Genomic DNA, 23,985 nt, shown 5'->3' on the forward strand with positions numbered 1-23,985 from the left:
AGAGATTTTAGAATTGAGAGTTAGATTTTCGGTCCTTCGTATGCTACGGCTATTTAAATATTCATCGTTCGACAAACGAAGTCGGGAGTCGATCAGAACGACATCGGGATTTACAAGTATCGGAATATCGACGTGTATGCGAAATCTCCAGATCGGTGTTCGGTGATCGATACGTTCGGGATTTCCCATAAATGTTAACGACGGGGACCCGCCGTCGTCGCGTCGCGTCGGCTTCGTCGTCGCATACGTGGAGAGCTAATTGGACCGCGAATGTACCTAATCGAACCTAATGCGAGCAGCCGAGGCCATGTCTCGGGCTCCGGTAACGGGCCATGAATTATCGATAAGCCGCAAACGCCCCGCTCGACCCACCCCCGCTATCAATGAAGTCGCATGTGGAGGATGACGATGCATGGCTCGCGAAGACAATGCGAGCGCCATTCTCATTCTGATAGCGACAACATGACTCTTCGAGCAACGGTAAACTAACGTGACAGATAGAGACGCGGTAGACAGAATCTAATTAAACCTAGCAAGACCGAAATGCATGACCGTCTGGACAATCAAATGGAACAATGATGTAAGCTACATCTTTTCATATAAATTTGAAAAAATTAAAAATCTCCTAAGATATTAACTTTACCAATAAGATTCGAAAATTTTACGTTATGCAACAAATAACTTAGACATATTGTTTGATGACATGTTTGCACCGTCTGTAATATTTATTGTAATTTTTCATTTTTTACAATATAAATTTGATATTGAATATTTGGAACGTATATATACATATATTACAAACTCTATTATATAACCATTCTCGATTCGAAAAATTGAATTTTGTGTTATTTCCGGAAATTCCATTATCTCGTAAATACAATCAAGCGTTGATTGTCTCGGAAATAATATTGGTTGCGCGCTAAAATACGTTTATACATATACAGTCGCAGGTAAGCCCTAACTTCGAATGAAATCCGAGTATAGATCCGTTGCTAGAGAATGGCATCACGTCTCTGCTGCTACAAAAATTCTCCATTAACAAAGCAAATACATTTCCGTATTCTTTCTGTCCACAGACAAGACCGAACAACGAAAAGAAATCGATAAAATTGAAGGATCTCGTCCTAGAGAGCTCTGGCCAATACAAGTGCGAAGTTTCTACCGAGGCACCATCCTTTGCTACCACTTATCAGACTGCCAATCTAACGGTGATACGTAAGTATCTATCATCTCTTAATAATATTGGGTAACCGAAAAGATTCGTGTGCCATTTTCAATGTAAAAACACAGCACTGAGAAAATTAAGTGATAAAAGCTACGTTTGGTCAGCCTAACCTATTACAATAACATACTTACTCGTTAATATATTTACCGTTCCCAGTCACCATTAAATCTGTATGTTTCATTAACGTTTAATGTCTTTTAAGTTCCATTAATACAAAGGCTTTGCCTTTACATACTTTATTTTTATTTACATGCATTTTTTTTGCATTATTTAAATATATTTTTATCGAAATCTCGCAATTTTATTAAATTACTTAGCAAGTTTGTACTTTTCTGCAGTACTTTTTTAATTAATTTCATCTCAAATTTCATTTATACTTTCCACATTTTTGGTGACAAGCTTATAAATATGTGATAATATCGTCTCGTTACACAAAAAATACTAGTATCCCATTAATTCACGAACGTCCAATAGAGAATCTCGTCTGCCTGTTTGAGTTACCGCCAACAATATCTGCCATTATGGGATATTTATGTATAGCAGCGTACGATAAACTATTTCAGTAACGCCCGCGTGGCATGCTGTTTTATTGTAAAATAGTTGTCCACCAGCAACCATTTCGCACATCCTCGCGCCATTAATTCGTGTCTTGTGAGTGCGCTCTCGAATATACTTTTTAATTATATCCGCATTCAGTTCTGTGTTTTATTGTTCTGTGTGCACATACGAATAATGATATTACATGACATGTATCTCCAATTACAATATTTTACCATATTTTTCAATATTTTCTTATACGTAAACTATCATGTACGCTCGGAAAAAATGCGAGATTTATTTTTCTAATGAAAATATATCACCATTTTCTTCATTTATTATAATTTTTTTATTCGCAGCAAAAGATTTATTTCGTACATTATGTCTCGAAAATTATATTTCTCTCAAAGTAATATTTATTTCAAAATTATAATGTAAATTTATATTTATTATTCTCTCTGAATTTTTGTAAATCAGCTGACAGATTTAATTATTAATTACAAGTATATTTAGAAAAAAGGAGCTAAATACTATTTACGTTAAAAAAATTATCGTTATTATCGATATATACATCTTTTCGAATAATTTTCATAATTCGTACGTTAATAAGCAATTACCTATATGATAAAAGCCATGCATAGGCCAGCCCAACCTTTTACGATAATACACTTACTGATTTCGTTCACGTTTCTACCGCTCCTGGTCACCATTAAATCTGTACGTTCCAATTAACAGTTTAATTATGTACATTATAATTCATACACGAATCACGTAAAATACGCATCCCCTACGTTTATCAAATTTTCCCTCGCTGAAGCGGCATCAGCGACACTAATTTGCCTGATTCAGCAATCCTAATAAAATTGTCCGCAATTCGATCGACATATAAATCGGCAAAATGCTCAACTCTGTCGGGCCACGAAAGAAAAATAGCATTATTACCGGACGTATCGTACTGTCAAAAATCAATCAACGAAACGGCAGCCTTTAATAACCACCCCGATTCGCGGTTCGTGAGATCAATTAAATCGTCATATGAACACGATCACTTTTCTTTCCTTTTTCATTTTTACCGGTAACAGAAAAGGCTTCGGAAACGACAGATGCCACGATATGAGTAAAATCTCTCGAAAAAGTAACGCGTCCGCAATTCTGGCTATCGCTCGCGGCTTTCAATTCTTGGCCGGAATATATGAATCATTCGCGAGTGACGAGACATGTCCAGAATAAAGCACTGTATACCTATCGAATAGTTATATCGTGGATTGAACGATGAGATCACAAACAATTTCGGAAATAACTTTCATTCTGCATTTCAAAATCAAATTTTGATATTTTAATATTACTACACAGTGTCCTTACTTTTAAAAATATAAAAAAATTACGATAGGAAGATTGATTGAAATTATATGCAGCTTAAGATTGCCAAAACTGCTTAATCGAATCATGTAACGTGACATAGTAAGTTAGTATTTTAAATAAATATTTAAAAAAATGGAGATGCAAAGCATTGTTTGATCCGTTTGATGAATGTGTGACGGTTTAAACCAGGAGAGCGAAACAAAAGAGGGAAAAAAGAAACCGGAAACTGGCGAGAGAGTAAAAAGAGAAACAGCAAAGAGAACTCGGACTATCCAATTTTTCGAGCTCGGCGTGTCGACCACGCGAAATTTGTTTCTGTCGTGACGAAGGTGCCGCAGGAACTACCCTCACCCCCTCTTCCTCCGCCAAAAAAAAATTTACGTCGTTTATCACTATACATCATCAGAAAAAAAAGAAGCGAGAAAAAACGTATTCGCCTATCCCGTCGAATATTTTCACGGATGCGAGCCTATCTCCGCTTTCGATTTGTTCGTGTCTGAATTCGCTGTCGAAGTGTTACGATCGAACGCAAATTTTGTAGAACCTGTGATCGCGTTTACCTAAAAGTTGTTTTCTCACAAACATCGTTGTTTCACGTCATACTCGAAGTGAAATTAATCGAATCGTTCATCCCAATGACGTCTGAATAAAAATAAAATCCTTTTTACGTCAAACTCGCATTTCTTTAACTACATTTCTGTAACTACAAAAGCACCGGTTTTTTGCTAACTACAATTCGTTGCGGTTCGATGAGGATAGCTTAGCAAACATAGATTGTAACGAGAAAAGAGTTTTCGTAAACATACACGATGGCAGTTGTGTTGATCGATACGGGTGGAAAATTACGGAATCGCGACATTTGCATAAAATAATTGAAATTGTTCGCCGACCGTTCCTGAAACACAATGAAAAAATTCGAGGGCAGCACCGGAACACTTTCGCGTGCCATTCCGCGTCGAATTAATTTTGCGCTGAATGAAAGGCGTAATTCGTAAATTCCCGGCGCCGGCCTTTGTGTTCGCATAATATTAAAAAAAAGTGAGAAGTAGAACAAAAATATTATTCGACGATGAATTCCGCGAATACCGTTGAGATCTTGTTGAAGAGAATATTGTGAACGTCATAGTCCCGATTATATGAAATCTAACGTGAAAAAATCAGGAAAATGGTATCAAAATATCTTTCAGACATTAGAGAAAACACTGAACGATAATGAGAAATTATCGGAAACTTAAAAATCGATCGCATGTTTCATTCAACAATTTGCGGACATGAATTTAATTTCGTAGAGCGCAATAAATTTTCACGAAGGCAAGCAAAAAGTGCAACGTTCATAAAACTGCGTTCATATCTTTCTGGTTGCTGATACTTTTCATAATGAAGAGTACGGTCATACGCTGCATTTGAACTACATATGAAAGAGATGCATCTAAAAAAATGCATAAAATGCTCAGAAATACATATATTCTCACGAACGCGAGCGGCTTAATGAAGCATCTTTCTGTCTAGTATACAGCAGCCATTCTACGCGTTTCTACGGGCATAAAAAGTCGCCAGAGTAAAAACATTACCAGCAAATGTTCTTTTCAGTGCTCTTATTGTTAGATAGTAAGCAGCGACCTCGTCTTATTGTTACAACAGCCATTAATGTCAAGTTAATTAATGACATAAATAGCTTTTTGCGAGTTATATACATATTAAAAAAAAATAAAAAACTAAAAAATTGAAATTGCGTACCATAACAAGTTACTTTAACTCTCACTCGAGATATTAAATAACTAAATTTGACAAAGTAACAATATTTCGTTGCATTCCATGACTCAATTTTAAATTCCGCGTGTAACACAATTTTCGTATAAGACGTTATCTTGGTCGCATTGTTCCAGAAATACCGCTAGAATATCGCGATGTCAAAGTACAGATGTAGAAATAAAAATATCTACCTAATCTGGGAAGCTCGAGCGAGACGGCATTTTCGAGAAGAGATACAAACTCCTGGATTATGCATGAGAGACGTCGTCGAGGATTTGGTCTTTTCTCGATCGTCCGTCCTGCTACGAGATATCCTGCCTGCTAGCTCTTTCGCGTCTTTTCGACAACATAAATCGACGGAGAACGAAGCAAGTCGGATAAAAATCAAAACTTCCACTTAATTCTCGAAGCACTTTGTTTATTAATGTTAAAGTACTATTTTTAGGCTGTATTTTTCAATATCGAATAATTTTTATAATTCAGCTATAGAATCAATATTTGGTAAATTTCGTACGTTTACAAAAGAGAAAATATTTCTTTATATTAAAATAAAATATTTACGATAATATTAATTTTATAACATTTCTTCAACATAAATATTCGACATAAATCAGTCAAGATCTTTCATATTATGCAAAAGGATAAAAATTATTATTATCGGATGTTCATAGATTACACAATAGTATCTAATTAGCGATTCATTCCTATAGCATACACAATGATATTAGTCAACACAATGTGATCGATCGATAATTCGCAGATATAATATTGCAAATAGATTGATTGCAAATATATATTTTCGTTAAAGAGCACAATTTTCTCTCTCTCTTTCTCTCCACATTATATCAATAAATCAATTCTCTATTCTAAAATAATATTACATATTATAATTATAGGATATATATGTGCCGTAAATATCATTAAATATTCGCATTTTAATATTATAATTCAAATTTTCACGCATTCCTGATACAATGCAGAATTTCGATTATCGAAACTAATTAGGTGAATATTGAAAGAGAAAGAGAAAGAAAGAAAGAGAGAAAGAGCGAAAAAATAAGAGAGAAAACTTGCTTGCAAAAACAGAATTGCTTTGTGTATGTGTATATATATGTATAAAACTGGAAAATGGAATCTGAAATAAGACAAATAGTTCACTATTCATGGACTAAATCTCGAGATTTCGAAAATGTTTGCAGCAATTTTATTCTAATGGAAAGCTTACATCAAAATTATAAGAAAAGTGCCATTAAACTTTTTATTACGATTCCAGTCTCCCAAAAATATTTTAAGCATTTTTGAATTCCGAAAAATTACTAACGCTTTGATGATATAAACACAATCGTATGGCAAGTCGCAAGTTTTTCTTCTAATTTATTCATATGTTTATTTCTATTAAAATGTCTATTTCTTTAATAAACGAGAAAAAGAATGTATTTGGACATGCAAGCATTCTATTAAATAACATCTGGATAATCGAGCTTTTGGTTAAATGACATTTAGTTATAATCGAAAGATCTAAACATCGGCACAATCGAAATTGTGGCCGCATCGAATCTATTATTGCATCCAATAACAAACTTACGATAGGCATTTTGACTCAATGGTTTGCTTTTAATTGTATGCGGTTCGACGTTAAATCTCCGCGTAACAAACCTACGGCGAACGAAATACGAGAATATCGAATATGCACGCTCGCGGTATTGAGTATAATTCCGGCAAAGTGCATAATTGAAATGTAACAAACGGGTAGCATATGGATCGCGACGAGTCCGTTGCACTCGCGAATTGATTACAGGTACTCGATTGACGGAGGTTGCACCCTAATGAAAATCAGCCACGATCAAAAAGGTGGGGGAGGGACAGGCGGCGAGAGAGAGAGCGAGGAACAGGGGAAAATGGTGAACTTCCAATCCGTTCGCGGATTGATCATTTGCGGCTGACGCGCGATTGCTTAATTAAACTCGATAGTACTTCTACGAGTACAATGCAGCGCGCGATTTCGTTTCGGTAAATGTTAATTTAACTCTCTCCATAATTCAATCTCGCTGTTCATCTCTAAAAAGTTAATATTGCGGTGATGAACGTGAATCATTTGTAACAAAAGTCACTATTTATGAAATAAAAAATTAGCATCATGCGCACTGTCGATAGTGCGTTTCCGTATCGCATATTTGCATAAACTATCGAGTTCCTTTAATTTGTTACGCACAAGTAATTATATAAACTATTCGCTTAATATCCGTCTCCGGGAAACGCTAGACTTTTTATTTTAGCGCAAAACCTCCCTTCCGGATGTACCGAGGTATTACATAAATGTAAAACGCTCCTACTCCACCGACTGCTTTTTCCATCATGATGTATATATCATATAATAATAAAAGATCTTTTTCTCAAGCGTTTTACTTGCAAAAGACTACAATAATAATGACATCAGCGCAACAAGGATAATAATAATGAAACTAATGATAATAATTATCGTAATATAATTTCTTGTAAAAGCAAGATGATGGAGAAAAAGCGCGAACAAGATTCGAGGATGAAATTCTGCACGAGAACAAATGGGAGGACAAAAGAATTTCCCGACTAAACTGCGAGCGAGTATCGCCCGTTTAGCCGGATGCTCTTATAACCCCGCTGCTATTTTGTAATTATTTCAAACAAGTTAATCCGCGCGGCGTGTGTTCAACCTCTTTCCCGTGTCGTCGCGCATACATGGTCTTCTTGCGCTATTTACCTACCCTCCCTCTCTCCTCCCTCGACTCTATTCCTAATTGTTAATTACAAAGCAACTTCCGGCGGACCTTATTAAACGTGCCGTTGCCGGACCACGTGGCACGCATAACCGTGGTACGAAACAACAACTCCCGGGCTCGTATATATAATTAAGCGTATCTGCGCTACGTGTAAGTAAACGCCGAATTCCGAAGTGGCGAAACAGCGGGCGCGGAAAACACGGCATCCGGAATTGAAAATAATTGATATGAGCGCACGAGAGAGAGCGGGATTCCACTTACCGGATATGCGACGCGCGATCTACGATATTCCCGAGAATATTGCGTCTGTTGTTTCCTCTCGCGTTGTACTTGTCGTACATCGTGATCATCCGTTATGAAGATTTTCGCTTCTGGAACACTTGCGGAAAATGTACATGAGCTTTCGCGGAAATTCTCATATCTTTTATTCGCCGCGTGCAAGATGTGCTGCTCCTAGATTCCATTTACTCGAGAGGCGGCGCAAGCGTTATTTTATTGCTGAGTAACGATAAATTAGTGAAAGATAAAGTATTTTTTTTCACAAAAGTATCGCTAAATTATTATTTACTATATCTGACCCTCAGACAGTATTATATTATAATGCAAGAGGAATTTTAAAATTTAAAATTACTCATTAATTTATAGCTATAACATGGTTTTCAAGAGAAATATAAAAGTATACTTGTAACATAAGTGTATATTTAATTCGTTTTTCAGTTTTCATCTTTATTTTTTTTATAACGTACTTCAAATAACTATTGTATAATATACAAGTATTTTTTATTGCTGAAGAAGAAATTTACTCTATACCAGAAACGTTTATATTTTCAAATTAATTTTTGAATTAATTTTTTCTGTACATAGTATGAAATGAGTGTACATAGTATGAATTGAGTGTAAAATTCAAATTCTGAATTAAACAAACTATGTACTTGCCCATAAAATAATGTTTTTAAATCATTAATATTTATTAACGTAGGACTAATGTACTACGTTGTACTTTAGGTATACTCTTTCAACATAAATATTATGTTTAGAAGTTGCTTCATTACAATTAAAATTTTATTTGAAACAAGATTTGAACGATTTAAAATTTTATTTGAAACAAGTAGCGAGAATAAGTCTACTCGAGTCGCATAAAAACACTCATTTTTGCACTCCGCGCTCGCTTATGCACACGCATACACATGACTAAATATCCATCTTGAAAAAGAGTATATTTAGTCATGAATGCCGAATGTGCATATCAGATTTTGACTGTTAACTTGCGTTCGCATTTACACGGTGCCGCGAAAGTCTTTCGGGCTTTTCGCGGAGCTCACGTATAAACTCCAGGTCGGGCGGATTTATTTAACGAGAGTATAAATGCGGGATGCGCTACAATGCCGCGTTCTTTCGCCGCTTTATCCACCGCGTATCACCGCGATAAATTAGACGGGCGTACGCCATTAATTAGTTTTACGCTCCGGGAAATATTTCCCGGCTGTGCCTTCTCGCTGTCTCCCTCAAGTGGCTCCGTACTTCCTTCCGGAGGATATTTAAATCCCCGCGATAAACACGGGAACTATACGCGAGGATTAAGAACTGAATTAATTTAGCGATGATTACGTATCGTGAATATTACATCGAATCCGTTCGCGTAATAACTAAACGATATTGAATGTAAGCTGCGCATATTAAACACAGTATCGAAAATGTATTGACAGTATAATGAGATGTTTGACTTGTTCCGCGGCTTTGTATAATTTAATAATCGATATACGATATATTGATTCGTAAACGTAACACGCAATTGTTACGTCATTATCCCGATGTAATCATACTAGATATATACGGATATTGTATGTAACTCGTAATTATCGTCGGATTAAATCTCTGGTAGAATTAAATCAATAAGGTTGAAGTTATATGTACAAGGACGCATAATGTAGATACTTCGAGATAATAAGTGATATAATTAAATTATCGGCGCGACATGATCGATACGTATATATATCGCATATCCGTTCACATTTGAATTTGCATTGTGAAATTGAAGTGTTCTCTCGAAGTCCTGATATAAAATATATACACACCGATAAAGCTATTATTATCTCCAATTTTTCTTTATATATCAATTGATCAGAAATATCACTTTATTGCGATTGCCTTCATAATATCGGCTTCAAACTGATACTTAATTTTAATTAATGCACAATCTCTTTCTCTCCGCCTTTTAATATATTTTAAATATTCAAAACAATAAAGAAAAAAATTTAATTTTTAACGATACAGAAATAATTTCAGTATATGAAATTCTTTATTTTGTATTTTATATGTATTATTTTTATATTATTCTATTTTATTTTATTCTTCTATCATACACATTTTTATATATATTTTGTTATTATTTTATCATACACGCATTTTCATATATTTTTATATTTTATATTTTTACTATCATAAAATATTACTTTTTTGAAATGATTATTTTTTAATTACTAACAGTTTGTAAGAAAATATTATTACATTTTAGTGCACAATGATTATGTTATTTCAGCTATATTCCTCTTTTAATAATAAAACAACAAAATATCTTATCTTGATAATAAAAAGGCAAAATTCCTTTTTCGCTGATGATAGTGAAGTAATTAATCACGATTAGCTCCAATCGATTGAACGCGGTATCTTGGCGGCATTTCAAGAAAACGTAACCAACACACATAAACAAGTTGCGAAAAATGAATGACGTTAAAGAAACGATAGGAGTTACGCGAAAAGTCTTGACTGTTATCGATGCATCCTGACCGGCAAACTCTGTCAGAGTATCCTTGCGGCTTTGAGCGATGAGTAGAAAAAAGTAGATGAGTCTCTAACACGAGTTCGTGAGCTCTCTTCGTAAGACCTAGACAGCAGTAAAACGTGGCGAAAAAATTTAGACAACGAGCTGAAGAAGGATCACTGGCGCCTCGAAGCGAGCTTATATCGTTCGATTTCAGTGATGATGAAACAAGAATTTACTTGATCAATTTATTGTGAATTAGATTACTATGATTATTTTTTGTATAATGAAGATGAGAAAACTACAGCCAAAATCAAATACTTATTTTAATCCCCTAATAATATTTTAACCCTGCATAATATTAATTTTTTTATTAATATTTTTTCCATTTTTTTTTGTCTAAGACAATTCATTGATATATGTCTGAAGAATGTCAGAAGAAGGAATATACTACGCATCGCATGAATAACAAGAATATTACTAAAGCATATGTAGCTGAAATAACATACCATTGCAGTTCAGTTTTTATTCAAGTATTGTTAAACAAATTAAACAATTCAAAAGACTTCCGCGCATATTAAATAAAAAAAAAATTGACGCCTCTATTTTACATGAGAAGATTATTTTTGTATTTACATAAAAAAAAAACGTTAAAAAAATATTTATGTAACAAAAAAGGATTTTTTAGCAAAAAAACGAACCAACATTGTTCATTAAAAATCACGATACTATGGCAAAATTAAAAAATGAAAATAGAGAAAATATAATATAAATTTCAACTTGGAAAAGACTTTTCTCTCGAGAAAAAACATTTATTAATGATGAAAACAGTTCTTTTATCAAGAGCTAAAAGAAATATAAAGACTTTCGAGACAAAATTACAGAGGAGAGGAGACAAAAAGAAAAAGAAAAGAAGTGAAAGAGAAGAGCATCAGTCAAATGCAGCGCGAAATGACAAAGCGAACGCATCGGAACAATGAAGGAAGAAAAGACATCAGTAATGGCGATACGTTCAGGATCGAAGAAGAAATGAGGATAGTGTGAGAAGGGAGCAAGAAATGAAAAAAGAAAATAGAGAGAGAGAGAGAGAGAGAGAGAGAGAGAGAAGGCAGATAAAAGGAGACCGCGTGAGGATGGTCGAAAGGATTTGGCGTGATTCCAGAACCGGTCAATCGACAGTAGATAACCTCCAGACTCATTCCGCGCGACGAAAATTCTGCGAGTAAAAAGCTTACGTCGCGGAAGAAAAGAGAACGAGAAGATAGGTCGAGGAGGAAGAGAGGAAAAGGTGAAGGGAAAACGATATCAAAGGGAAGCCAGCTCGCAAGTCACGCTGGGCTTCAGCGTCGATTCGTCTTAAACTGATTTCTAGGCGGTTGTATTAAAACTTGGTAAAGAATCCTGACCAGATTTTGCGGTAAATGCGAGTACAAAGTTTTGTTTCTGAAATCTATGCGAGTATACGATATTGCGCAACGTTATCATTCTAATTGAATATCATCAATTAAAAAATATTTTAAATGGCAAAAATGCAAAAATAGATCGAGAAATAAAATTTAACGAGAAAAACTCCAAAAAATTTAAAGAATTTATACCCGAAGAATCATTTTTTTATTAAGAAGATAAATAATGATTTTATAATACTCTTGCGTTATAAAAAAGAAAGTTGAAACAAGCTGTCTCAAGGCAGATATAGTTTACTGAAATATATAATTTTTGAGAACATCGGTGATACACGTTATGAAACCATATAAAATATATGTTAAATTGATGAGACTCTTAAAATATATTAAATTAGATTCCCTCGCGATATTCATTTCATATAAAAGCATATTCTTTTCCAACCTTAATATAATATGCGCGCAAGTTTTCGACGAAGATGGAGAGAAGGCCTTTTGAAGTAGTAAAGATGTCGAACACAGTCAAAGATTGAATTTTCGACGGGAGGGCTACTGACTACACATAAGAAAGATATTTCCCTTGGAGCTTCAGTATGTCGGATAAGTAAGTGGATAAATTTCTACCAAGTAAGATCGACGAAAGAAAAGTTCGACAAGATGGAGAAACCATCTGTATAACCAACTGCGAGAATGAAAATATAAAATTTGCACCATTAACTCCTGGACTCTTTCCTTTTCTTATGTTATCCTAAAAATAGAGAGAGAGAGGGAAACAAAGAGAGAAGCTTGAAATATTTTCTATAAAATAATATCATATATAAAATAATATCATAAATACTCATCATAAAATCTGATTAATAATAATAAACGAGAGAACTAAAAGAAACTAAAGATTATATGTAAAGAATGTTGGTTATTTATGATGAATGAGAAGATTATTACGTTCGAATAACAAAAGGAGAGGATTCCTTTGCCGATGCGAGACACTGCGAGAAAAAAATGCGAGGTGTAATCTAGCGTACAGGAACGGGAACAGAAGGGAGCATATAAAAAAAGAAAGCTTCGAATCGCGGCAGCGATCAGACGTGGAGGAAGGCTCTTGAATCTGAAATGTCGACGGTGAGACGGTAAGATCGTAAAGACGGCGAACCGGTCAAAGATCGAACTCTCGAGCCCCTCCAGGGCGAAAGGATAAAAGGGAGAGAAAAGGGAAGCGGCGCAGACAGAGAGAGGGCGAGGACGACCGGAGGGAAGAAGAAAAAAAGGAAAAGACGGCTGGAAATCCAGGAGTTACGAGGACACGGCCGATATCTGAGTGGATAAATTTCCGACAAAAGAGCCGCCCCCACCGATCCCACCGTTATAGAAGAAAAGTAAGAGAAGAGGAGATGTAAAAAGGTGTTCGAGACACGTAGGGAAAGTCGGCGGGGTTGCGCGAGTGGATGAGGGGTGATACGAGTACGGAACGGAGAAAGATGAAAACGATGGAATCTGGCGAACGCTCTCCGGCTTTCTGCTTACTAATACAGCTCGGCCATATGCCGCGTAATGTCGCGATTTCTATGATAACGATACCTATTCTCTCTCTATCCGTCTCTCTCGCTCCCGCGGAGAAGAGACTAGGAGCTCATCCAAAGGGGGGAAGGGATTGGTGGGCCGGGAGGATTGGAGATTATGTATCCGGCGGATAAGTGTACTCCTGGCCTGCTTATCTCGATCTAAAGGGGATATTCACTAGTCGCGGTACACTTGTATTTACTTTCGCGCTTATTTATCACGCTGATGAAGAAAGACGTCTAGCTTATCGTGCAAACGCGACGGGATTTTGTTGCACGTAGCTCGCGCTCTCGCGATTTTGGCGCTTGGGATTACCTTGAAACCCTTATTTAGAATTCTACTTTAATACGTTAACTAGGAGAACTTATGAGAAACGCGTTCATTATGATACATAAATAACATAACATCTTTAAATTTTGATTCAAAAAATTTGTAATATCCATTTGTATGTGGATTAATGCAAAAAATATGCATCAAGACACGTATATCTTTGTTTAATTTAAGTAGAGGATGACAATGTGGATCAAATTTAATTCTCTGTACACACGACATTACATAGGAACATAGGTTACATAGATTGAGATGATTGAGTTAGGCACGAACCAACGCAGTTGCTTCCCAATATTAACTCGATTTGCAAACACAATGTGTATTCTGTGAATTTGTTGTAGTAAGAGAAACAATGAGTATTCAGAGCAAGACAAGGCTAGACATGACTATAAATTTAATAAAAAGCATGGATTCCCGCTTATAAATTAGTTAACACGAAATATTAATCTTTAATGACATCTATTAACTTATTCTTTGTAATCGAGCTCATTAAATTGGAAATCAATACTTCAATTTTTTATTTAATTAATAATATCGAGATACTAATTTAAAAGTAGTAAAACAATAATAATTAAAATATATTTTGTTTCAGTACTGCATGAATTCAGCATAAAATTTATCAGGCCTCTTAATTTAGTCGAATAGTTTATTATTAAACGTTACTGTTTCGCTCGTGATTAAGGATTGTAGAAATCTATAATTTATCTTTCGCAAAGAGGGATGCAACGAGAGATGCAGCGCTTATTCGCCGTGCCTTTTTGTAATAGTTTGACGGAACATTTCGTGAAAATTTAACCTTCGCCCTCATTTCGCTGTATTTTGCAACTTCCCTTAAAACGGCAGCTCGCGGAAGGAACGCCCGAGATATTCACTCGCGGAAGATTCGTTCGCGACTCCCTCTGTTTCCCTTTCTTTTTCTCGGACAAATAGCAAAAGGAGATACTCGGAGAATAAGGCAGAGAGATCGGACCAAATCTCTTCGAAGCGTACCACGATTGAACGCGATGTTTCCGCACGAGTAAACCACAAGACTGACTCACAATCTTAGATAGAAATCCGTAACCCCCCCCCCCTCTTCTCTCCCCTCAAATACATCGGCGAACGCACTCTCTTTCGCGAAAATTTGTGAGAGCTCTAGAATCTTCGCGGACATTTCGGGAGCGATTCCTACGAATAGATGCAACTGACGCAATAAAATCTAGATCTGATCTATGTGATCTTCCTCAACGTCGACGAAGAGTTCTTAAAAGACGAGATAAAAGCATGTGTATTAACACAGAGATCACAAAATTTCTAAATAAAGCTTTAAGATATAAGTTAATCAAAATTTAAAAAATTCGATTAATTCTTTCACACTTAATCTTACTAATTATACAAATAATTTCAATGTTCAGATAGCAAAATATCTAATAGCCAAATATCTAATAGTAAAATATCTAATAGATGACAGACATACGATATCTTCATGAAGAGCATTAAGCGGAAATCTGCATGTATATATGTGCGATTACATAGATCAAACTATTTAATCGTACATGTAACATTGCTTTCCATGATTAAGAGCGGCTCTCGCAGGGTCAAAGGGACAGTCTGTAACGTAATCAACAGCTATGTACGCGAATCTGTATCATTGCCTACTGGAATATTAAGATCCACGATATGAGATAATCGTCCAATAATCTGTGAGAACCGATGATTTGAAACGCTCAGAGGGATCAGCGTCAATATTATTTACTATTTCCACATCGGGCAAGTGTAATTCGTGCGTAATAATGATTAACAAGTACGTCTCGCAATACGATTATTTAATTCGAACATTATATTAGAAATGTTTGTTGTATAAAATAAATTATGTAAAATATGTAAAATAAAAAAAAATATAAGATGAGTAAAGAATTGTGATTATAACAAATGTAGGAGAATTATATTTTTAAGAATCATGGAAAAAAGGAGTATAAATTTCTACGCGTATCTAATATATTTAATACTGTATTGGATGTTGTTATACTGGCTTTCTCGATACGGACGGAATGGGAAAATTAATTTCATCGAAGCGAGAAACGCTTGCCGAGAAATTGAAATGATTGAACAATCAATTGGTACGCTTGGAGTTGCTCTTGAAAGAAGGAAAATCGTGTGCTCTGTAAATGTAATATTTTCTCGTTATATAAAACGCGCACATAAGGGTTATACATACAAAAAAATATTTCGATTACAGTTAAATACTTCATTTTTGTCAAATTAATAAACTATTTTAAAAATTTTGATATAATAGCTCTAACTTTTTTCCTCGAAAAGTGTTAATTTTCTTATTATACGTTTAAAAAAAGAATCTAAATGTAAAGAATAAAGAAGTTGTTAAATCTTCGTTAAATTAAAAATAATTTTTTTTTAATTTTAATCAGGATAGATTTAAATATCTTAATACTTATTGATGGAAATCTTAAATTATTTTCTTGCATTATTATTCCTTCGATGAAATACGATCTACTGCGAATAGAATAACAAAGAAGAAAACCAGAACGGTGTAAATGCCAAGCAGCAACTACTTGAGAAGGAAATTTATATGTTTCTCTACTTAGAGCTTGAAAATAGTACGTGTACACACAGAAACAGTAGACTCTCTGAAACATGAGTAAGTAAATCACGGAGATAATAGTACCAGAACATCGTACTTTCCCTTCTAGAATTCTCATTTCGTTCGAACTATGACTATCGCTGTTCCTGGAAACTTTTGGCGGAATTGTATGCGGGTATTAATTAACATATATGTTGCAACATAATAAATAAACTATTTATTGCTGTGTAAATTATATTTCTTCGTTATACGAAGAGCTAAATTTTTTAAAATACTCGATATGGTTTTCTATAATAGTTGTAATATTCTATATTTTAAAATTGGTAAGAAATTGCTGCCCTTAAAACAAAAGTGTCAGGGAAAATGTAATCGAATATAATCATATATATTATTCGAATATTTGATGAAATAATAAATAATACTGTATTGGATGTTGTTATACTGGCTTTCTCGTAAAATTGGCCTTTTCTCATAAATTACTTCATCTCTCTATAAATAAATTATACGCGCGCTCTCTCTACTGCTTTATGAATAAATCGTTTAAATAAGTAATCCGGTCTAATCGCGAAGGAAAAGTATGAAACGTTTTGCAAACGTAAGACGTGCGATTTTGTCGATTGCATCATACGATACCACACGAACACATTAATCTTAGGCATTTTCGCAAAACGTCGAAGTATTTCCATTTTCCGGCTAATATGCGTGTACATACGTATCTATGCACATATGTTATAACGGTGTACCAGCATGCACCTTAGAGTATCATAAATATTCATGAGGCCATAAATATTCATGCCAACCCCGTTCAAAGGGAATCGTTTAAAGAAGGAAAAACCTAGAGAGAAACGACATCGGGCTTCTTCCAGGGATATATCTCCCTCTTATCTGATGTCACTTGAGAGGGAGAAACCTCTACATCTCAAAGGTACATTCAAATGATATGACATTTTTGACGCATTACTACTGTTGTGATAAAAAGCTTATCGCATCGATGTGTCATTTTCTATTAAATTGTGACAAATAATCGAAACTTTTTATTACTTTTATTGCGGGAAAAGTGCGAATGATTAATTATACTTGCATAGTATTTTAAGAGATCACTTATAAAAAGGTTTCCAGTGTAGCTTACCGAAAAAATATATTTAAAAAAAAATATTTCCTAATTTGTAAATTTATAATTTTGTAAATTTTAAATCAATTATATGTTTTTAATTAAAAAATCAATCTAAATTTTTTTACTTATAATATTAAATTATAAATAAAATATATTATATTAATTCTTTAAATTAATCTTATTTATTTATATACATTAGTAAAATTTTTCAAATATAAGATCTGAATTAAAAAATGTCTAAGAAATGACTTAAATAATTAGCGGCTAATAAATATTATAATATTTATCTTTTTAGTTTTAAGAGTATAACATAATATCCGAAAATTGCGATGATCCCGAACTCTATTGAGAATGTGATTTCCTGATTTACGATCATTCGTGATATGAGACTCGGGAGGACAATTCTGCGAGAGAGAATTAAAGGGGAACGAACGTTCTAGGCTCTATCGAATCATAAATGTGAATTATAAACATACTTCATGAATACATCGTGAGGATTGCATGAGGTTAGAGATTTCTTCGGCTATTTAAACATCTCTTATCATAGCTTTATATCGCGTGACTTGCCGGTCAATTACGTATCGCATCGATGCCAATTTGAAGGAAATCTCTAATTAATATCTCTAATAATTATACAATGATATCGATCAGAAAACGAGTCAATTAATTAGATATTTTACTGAACTTTTTTTTACTGAAGACCTAACAATGAAAGTTATAATTCTCTTCGCATTATTTATCGCGATTTCATTATCGATGCCATATAGCAGTTGTTAAAATTAAAAGATGATTTTTATACGAGCCAACGGAAAATTTTATGTCGCAATAAAGGTAAAGACAAGGTTTGCCGTGTAATGTTTTTCCTCCCATCTATTATCTCGTTACACGATCATTGTTACGATCGCGGGGAATGGAATAGCAGCAAGCCAAGCTTGGAACCTGAGGGAATCCGCCCTTCAACTCGCCTCTCTTTCATTGACCTACACATTTCACCTAAAAAGCGTAAGGGAATCCTGGAAGATCTCGTTGAAGAAAATTCATTTCCTCGACAACGATCATACAAGCATGTTACAGCCAAGTTTGCGGAATGGCGAGCCGAATGTCGACGCGAGAAGGAGGGTTGCAAGGAAAACAAGTTGCTGCAACTACCGGCCGCAACATGCAGCATTGGGGATACGAATTTAACCACCGTTGGCCGCGAATTTCACGAAACAGAAGCTAACTTCGAAACTCGAAAGATAAGAGACGCGTCACAATAGATATTCTCGAGATATAGAATTCGCAAAATATTACGTATTCAATATAAACAAAAAGAAAGAAAGAAAAAAGTTACTTTCGGGTATATTACAAATATATAGATGTGAATAAATGAGTATGAATACACGAGAAAAAGATTTTACGCAGTTCGTTGCCTTGAAATTTTTTCGGTTTTCATTAATAAAAAAAAACCAATACTTTTATATAAAAATTATGGATTAAATATTTAAATTAAAGCAAATATGACAGATGCGGATGAAATCTCAATTAATAATATGTCATTAATTGTTAAATTCACGATATAAATCAGTATTGTATCAATATCGTCATCAAGATAATTAACAAGCCTGCAATTCATAGGATTGGAAACAAGAGAAACATGTAATCATATACGCGCGACCCTTTCTCTTGATGCCCCCGTAAAGTTTTAATTGCTAATTAAGTCAATGTATGTCAGTGAGTTATATACTATTGGGAATGCGCCGCCTCGCAGACCTAATTCAACAGCAATTAGTTGCGTGTCACGTACCGCGCGTCTGAAACACAATATGCGCTCTCGAAATGATTACGCGATAATTTTGATAATGTATATTTTTTAATCTGACGTTAGTCTTCACTCTTACTCCACCAAACTAGCTATAAGAAACACATTACAATACTATATAGAAAAAAAATATTATTATAGCTGTGTATTTTTTTAATGCACATATATATTACGCGACAAACATATCGTTCAATATTAGCGTTGCTTAATAAAAAAAAATTGATAATCAATCTTAAATCTTGACTCATTCCTATTATCTCGCGTATTATATATATGAAAATTATCAAATCAACACCGAATAAATTATCCTCACATTGATAGAATTTCCCAATATTTTTCTTCGTATGCATGCACACAGATTTCCAGTAGTGTACGTCGACGAATTAATTGAATTAAATCGTCTGCAGTTTAATATTCATTTCATGCCTTATAGAGATGCCGCGAAGCTCGCAATCCGTATAAATTGCAGTGCCTTCAAAAAGCAATTTCATTTTGTACGTGAAGTTACCGCGGAATATGAAAGCAGGCTATCTTCTCCCGACAACCCTCTCAATTAGGGACCTAACTCTCGCAGAAATTATTACGCCAGAAAATATTTGGAACGACGTAATATCAGAATTGCTATGTGAGCCGTGAAGTAGAAAGCAAATTTTGGCAAAAAATCAGATTTTTCGACTCACCGCGATGCGCCCAACAATCCCTGCGTCCTTTACTCTGGCTCGCTGCGATTAGAATTTGTCGTTGTACCACTTTACTGTATAATCCAACACATCCTGTAAAAGAAAGCAAAAGTTGACATAAGAATACGCAAAATCAAACCATGCAAATTTATTTGTTTATTAAAAGAGAAGATATATATATATAATGTATGTAATTACAATAATTTACTAATTTTATAAAATTTGATGTTTCTATCAAACTTAATTAATTATTTGTTATCAAATCATTGTATTAATTGCCTATCTGTAATCGATCGAAAGTCGTGTAAGAAGAGCAAAAAGGAGAGTAATTTTTAACGCGGCGCACAAGATTTTGCCGTTATGCATATTAAATTCTACAAAAAAGAGAAGAGAAGTATAAAGCGCCGTCGTGCTTGCAATAACCCTCGTAATTACGCGCTTAAATCACTGTCGGCGGAGTTATTGCAGCGGAATACTTTCCGCGCGGCCGAATGCGCTAGCATGGCGAATGCTCGAATTCTGGCAGAGCGTCAGGTTATCCAACTTTCCGCAATCCTGACAAATTTCTTCTTCTCTCCCCCCCCCCTCTTCTCCCTTTCTGATTTCACTCCGTGTACCCTGAGTAAGCGTGTCATTTCTGATTCTTCATGAAAATCGATGATGCGGCTACTTTCGCGATGTTTGAAACTTCAAAAAAAAAGATATTTAATCCTCCACTGCGGATGTAAAATAAAGTCGAAGAACCTCGAGAATAATGTGAGGTATGCTGAGTCATGTAAATAAAAATCATGTCAAATAAATTATCTATATTATACACGCGTCGGAATATATCAAAACCATTATTCGGAATTATCATTGATCTAAGAGCGGAAAGCTAGCTATAAATTTAGTTAGAAATCTTTATGAAATAAATAATAATACAGTTAATTTTATTTTTTTACTTGTCTTGCAATTCTTAAAAAAATTTCCCATTGCAATTGATTTTATAACAGTTTTCTCAATATTAATTAATACAATTGATGATATTAATTCATATAAAAATTTCTATTCATATGATTCTTAATATGAATATCGATTCGATTAAATTATAATCTTTTAGCAACATATTTGTCGCCCGTTTCGCTTTAATAATTGCAAGTTCTTTTTCTTAGTCTAATAAAATTCAGTGTGAGAATCATTGATGAGCGTCGTCAGCGAGAACGAAATGCCACAGAAGAAAATGGAAATCTCCACGAAATAATCGGCGCTATTACAAGCTTAATGCGCGGCAAAATTATCTGCGGCGACACATGCTCGCAAACGCGATTTTGCAACACGCTATTCCGCAATCTCTCGAAAATTTTCCTACATTCGTACCTTCCACATGGTGCTGTCAGATGCTGCGGCTCTTTTACATTTCTCACTTTCCGTTCGTTCGCGTTTTATACGAACAGACGGTGAAATCGACGACGACACCGATGGCGCCGGTCGGAGATTCCTGAACCGGAAATTCTGGGTTTTAATTGCACCCAGGATATTTCGAGGGCGGAAGGCATTAATGGACCATATCCCGAGGTAGAGCTGCACCAACGTTGCCGCTGCAATGTGCGACCTCGGACAACGGGGGTGAATGTTTAATTGAGCATTCGGTCGCGCCCGCCCGAACGCGAATGTCTCTCATAATCCGGCGTGCCAATTAACGCTATTAGAGATATCGAGCGCATCGGCACACACGGCCGATAGCGATAAATCCGATAATTGATTGTGGATCGACACACATGTGCAGCAGTCCATATCGGAAGGGCCGCGAAAAATCGGAGGTTCGATTGCGGTGGCAAATCTCTATTAGCGAATGCGATGAAAATTATTTCTACAACAGTCTCTAGAAAGATTGCTAGAAATAAAAAACTTAACATTACGATAAAAAAAAATTTATAATATTTAATTATATCAAATGACGGAGAAAAGATGTAAGATATCCATCTTTTCTTTAATTGTTCCTAAATGTTGTTATTTTGCAAGAGGACATGGACAGTATGTCAAAAACATAACTTTGATATTATGTGAAATTATATTAAATGTTATTGTTCGAATAATAAGCTATGTAACCTTTGTGTGCAAATGATGCCATACAAATCACGTTACTTCGCAAGCACAACAGTTATCACGTTTGATCTAATTAGTTCCATCGAGCGATTAATTATCCAGAAAATTATGGCTCTTGGCTATTATTCTGCTATAAACAATCGCGGTATTCTATGGCGTCAACCCGAGTAAAATTTATTAATTCTTCAGTGATCGTGAGTGTAACCATTTTAATCGATTCTATCATAATTTTATTCATTACACAAAGTGAATATAGAACATTTCTGTATCAATTATATTGCTTGCGATTTTTCAATCTGCGTAACCATTCCTTTAAATCGAAAATACACAGTTGTTCATACAGGATTCGTGTGTTATCGTAACGGAAGGTATTCGTTGTAAAGTATTCGTTAAAATCTCTACGTGAACCGATGCGCTTCCTCGTTTAATCGCGAACGAGGAAAGTCACGTGCCTGAGCTAATTGAAAATTAATTCTCTCCGTGCTGAAGCGACGTAGTCGCGAAAACGTGCAAAACTTACCCCGGGTTCGTCGCCGGTCGGCCGGAAATTGTTTCAGCAAAGCGGATTCAAATCACACGGATCGTGCTAGGAAAAAGCGCGAGCGAGAAAAAGTACAAGCTAGATCACATCGCTAGTCGAGATTTTCCACGTAGATATATAAAACAAGAAAGTAAAATTCGACGCAGCATTTATTATTCATTATCGATACGTATACAGACTAAATTATCTATCTGAACTTGATTAACTTGTTGGAACCGTTTTCTTTTTGCTGTCATCCATCTTACTCTTGACATCTCACAACCTATCGCAACTATTATTCAAAAGTTAATTTTTTAAAAACTATTTCAACTATTTATAAATTATTAATAAATACAGTTTATCACACAATATGATTCATTCCTTAAGTGGCTGCATTAAACACATATTTTATTTTCTTGATTCTTATCATTATAGTATTTAATTCATCTTATTTGCTTAATTTTTAAATATTAACTTTCCCTTCAATGCACATTACTAATATGTGCTTAATGCAATTTGTGACGTAAGAAAACACTTCGCGAAACGGAAGGGGGAAAACGTTGATACACATCCGGAACATTCATATCGCGTCGCATTTCCGCGACTCGCGTCTTGCAAAGCGAGAAAACCTCCGTGTTACTCTTTCTCCCCTTGTTCCATTTCCCTCGACGAAGATAGAACGAACGAACGGCTCGGGCGTGGAGAACTCCGAGTAATAGTCGAAAGTTTATAGAGTCTAACCGGAGGAAAGTAACTGGTTTATGGGGAAACTTTCGCCACGTTCTCACACGGAAAATTTACGTTCGCAGTGCCTCCGGACAACGGACCGGAAATCACAGGCCTGTCCCTGCACTACGCCATCGGCGAGAACGTGACTGCCAAGTGCATCTCCTGGCCGTCCATGCCTAAGGCCAATCTACATTGGACCATCAACGACGATCCGGTAAAGTACCCCTTCACTTCCTTCGTGTAAGCCAACTTCCCTAAGGCCACATCGATGTATTGCACCAGTGACGTATATGCGTTTGCCCGAGCACGTGAAATGATCTCGTGAACTCTTTCGATCAAAAGAGTCAAAAATGGAGATAAGTCGCATTAGTTTGTCTTCACTTTGAAAAATCAGAAATATAATAGTAAAGCTATACTTTTAATTATAAAGTTTAGACTTTCTTGCATTTTTTACATTAAATATGAAATTAATGTGTCTATGAAGGTCTTAAATAGAAAAAAAGAGAAAATACAATAATGGAAAAGTGTAGAAAGTACAGTTTAAAATATTGACCTTTTTTTGCTGAAAATCAATCTGTAAAAGCGTATAAACTGGATATTCTAATTGCAATATTGGAAAAGTTACAATTAAAATGAGAAAAAAATAAACTCATAAAAAGTAAACTCTAAAATAAAAGAAAATTAAACAAGATTGTGCTGTTTTATTGAAAAGTATTAATTTTTAATATTGAATTATCTGAATGATTGTATTTCAAATTATCTTTAAAAAATTATATAATTATATGCTCGAAATATATA

The 23,985-nt window shown here is 34.9% G+C and overlaps 1 protein-coding gene and 1 long non-coding RNA gene across 2 annotated transcripts in view; one reads left to right on the top strand and one right to left on the bottom strand.

The window, feature by feature from the left end:
- The window catches only part of LOC105250461, a 175,215-nt gene that overhangs the window by 118,232 nt on the left and 32,998 nt on the right, over positions 1 to 23,985 (top strand). Inside the window, exons 3-4 of the mRNA XM_025413366.1 lie at positions 1,077 to 1,215; positions 23,268 to 23,401. Coding sequence (XP_025269151.1) covers positions 1,077 to 1,215; positions 23,268 to 23,401 — 273 coding nt within the window. The remainder of the gene's footprint in view (positions 1 to 1,076; positions 1,216 to 23,267; positions 23,402 to 23,985) is intronic.
- Positions 19,859 to 23,985, bottom strand: part of LOC112639463 — a 93,020-nt gene continuing 88,893 nt past the window's right edge. The window contains exon 3 of the long non-coding RNA XR_003123518.1: positions 19,859 to 19,946. This is a non-coding gene — a long non-coding RNA (uncharacterized LOC112639463). The remainder of the gene's footprint in view (positions 19,947 to 23,985) is intronic.

This window comes from Camponotus floridanus, unplaced genomic scaffold, assembly GCF_003227725.1.
Source record: "Camponotus floridanus strain SB8 unplaced genomic scaffold, Cflo_v7.5 scaffold66, whole genome shotgun sequence".
NCBI classification, from domain to species: domain Eukaryota; kingdom Metazoa; phylum Arthropoda; class Insecta; order Hymenoptera; family Formicidae; genus Camponotus; species Camponotus floridanus.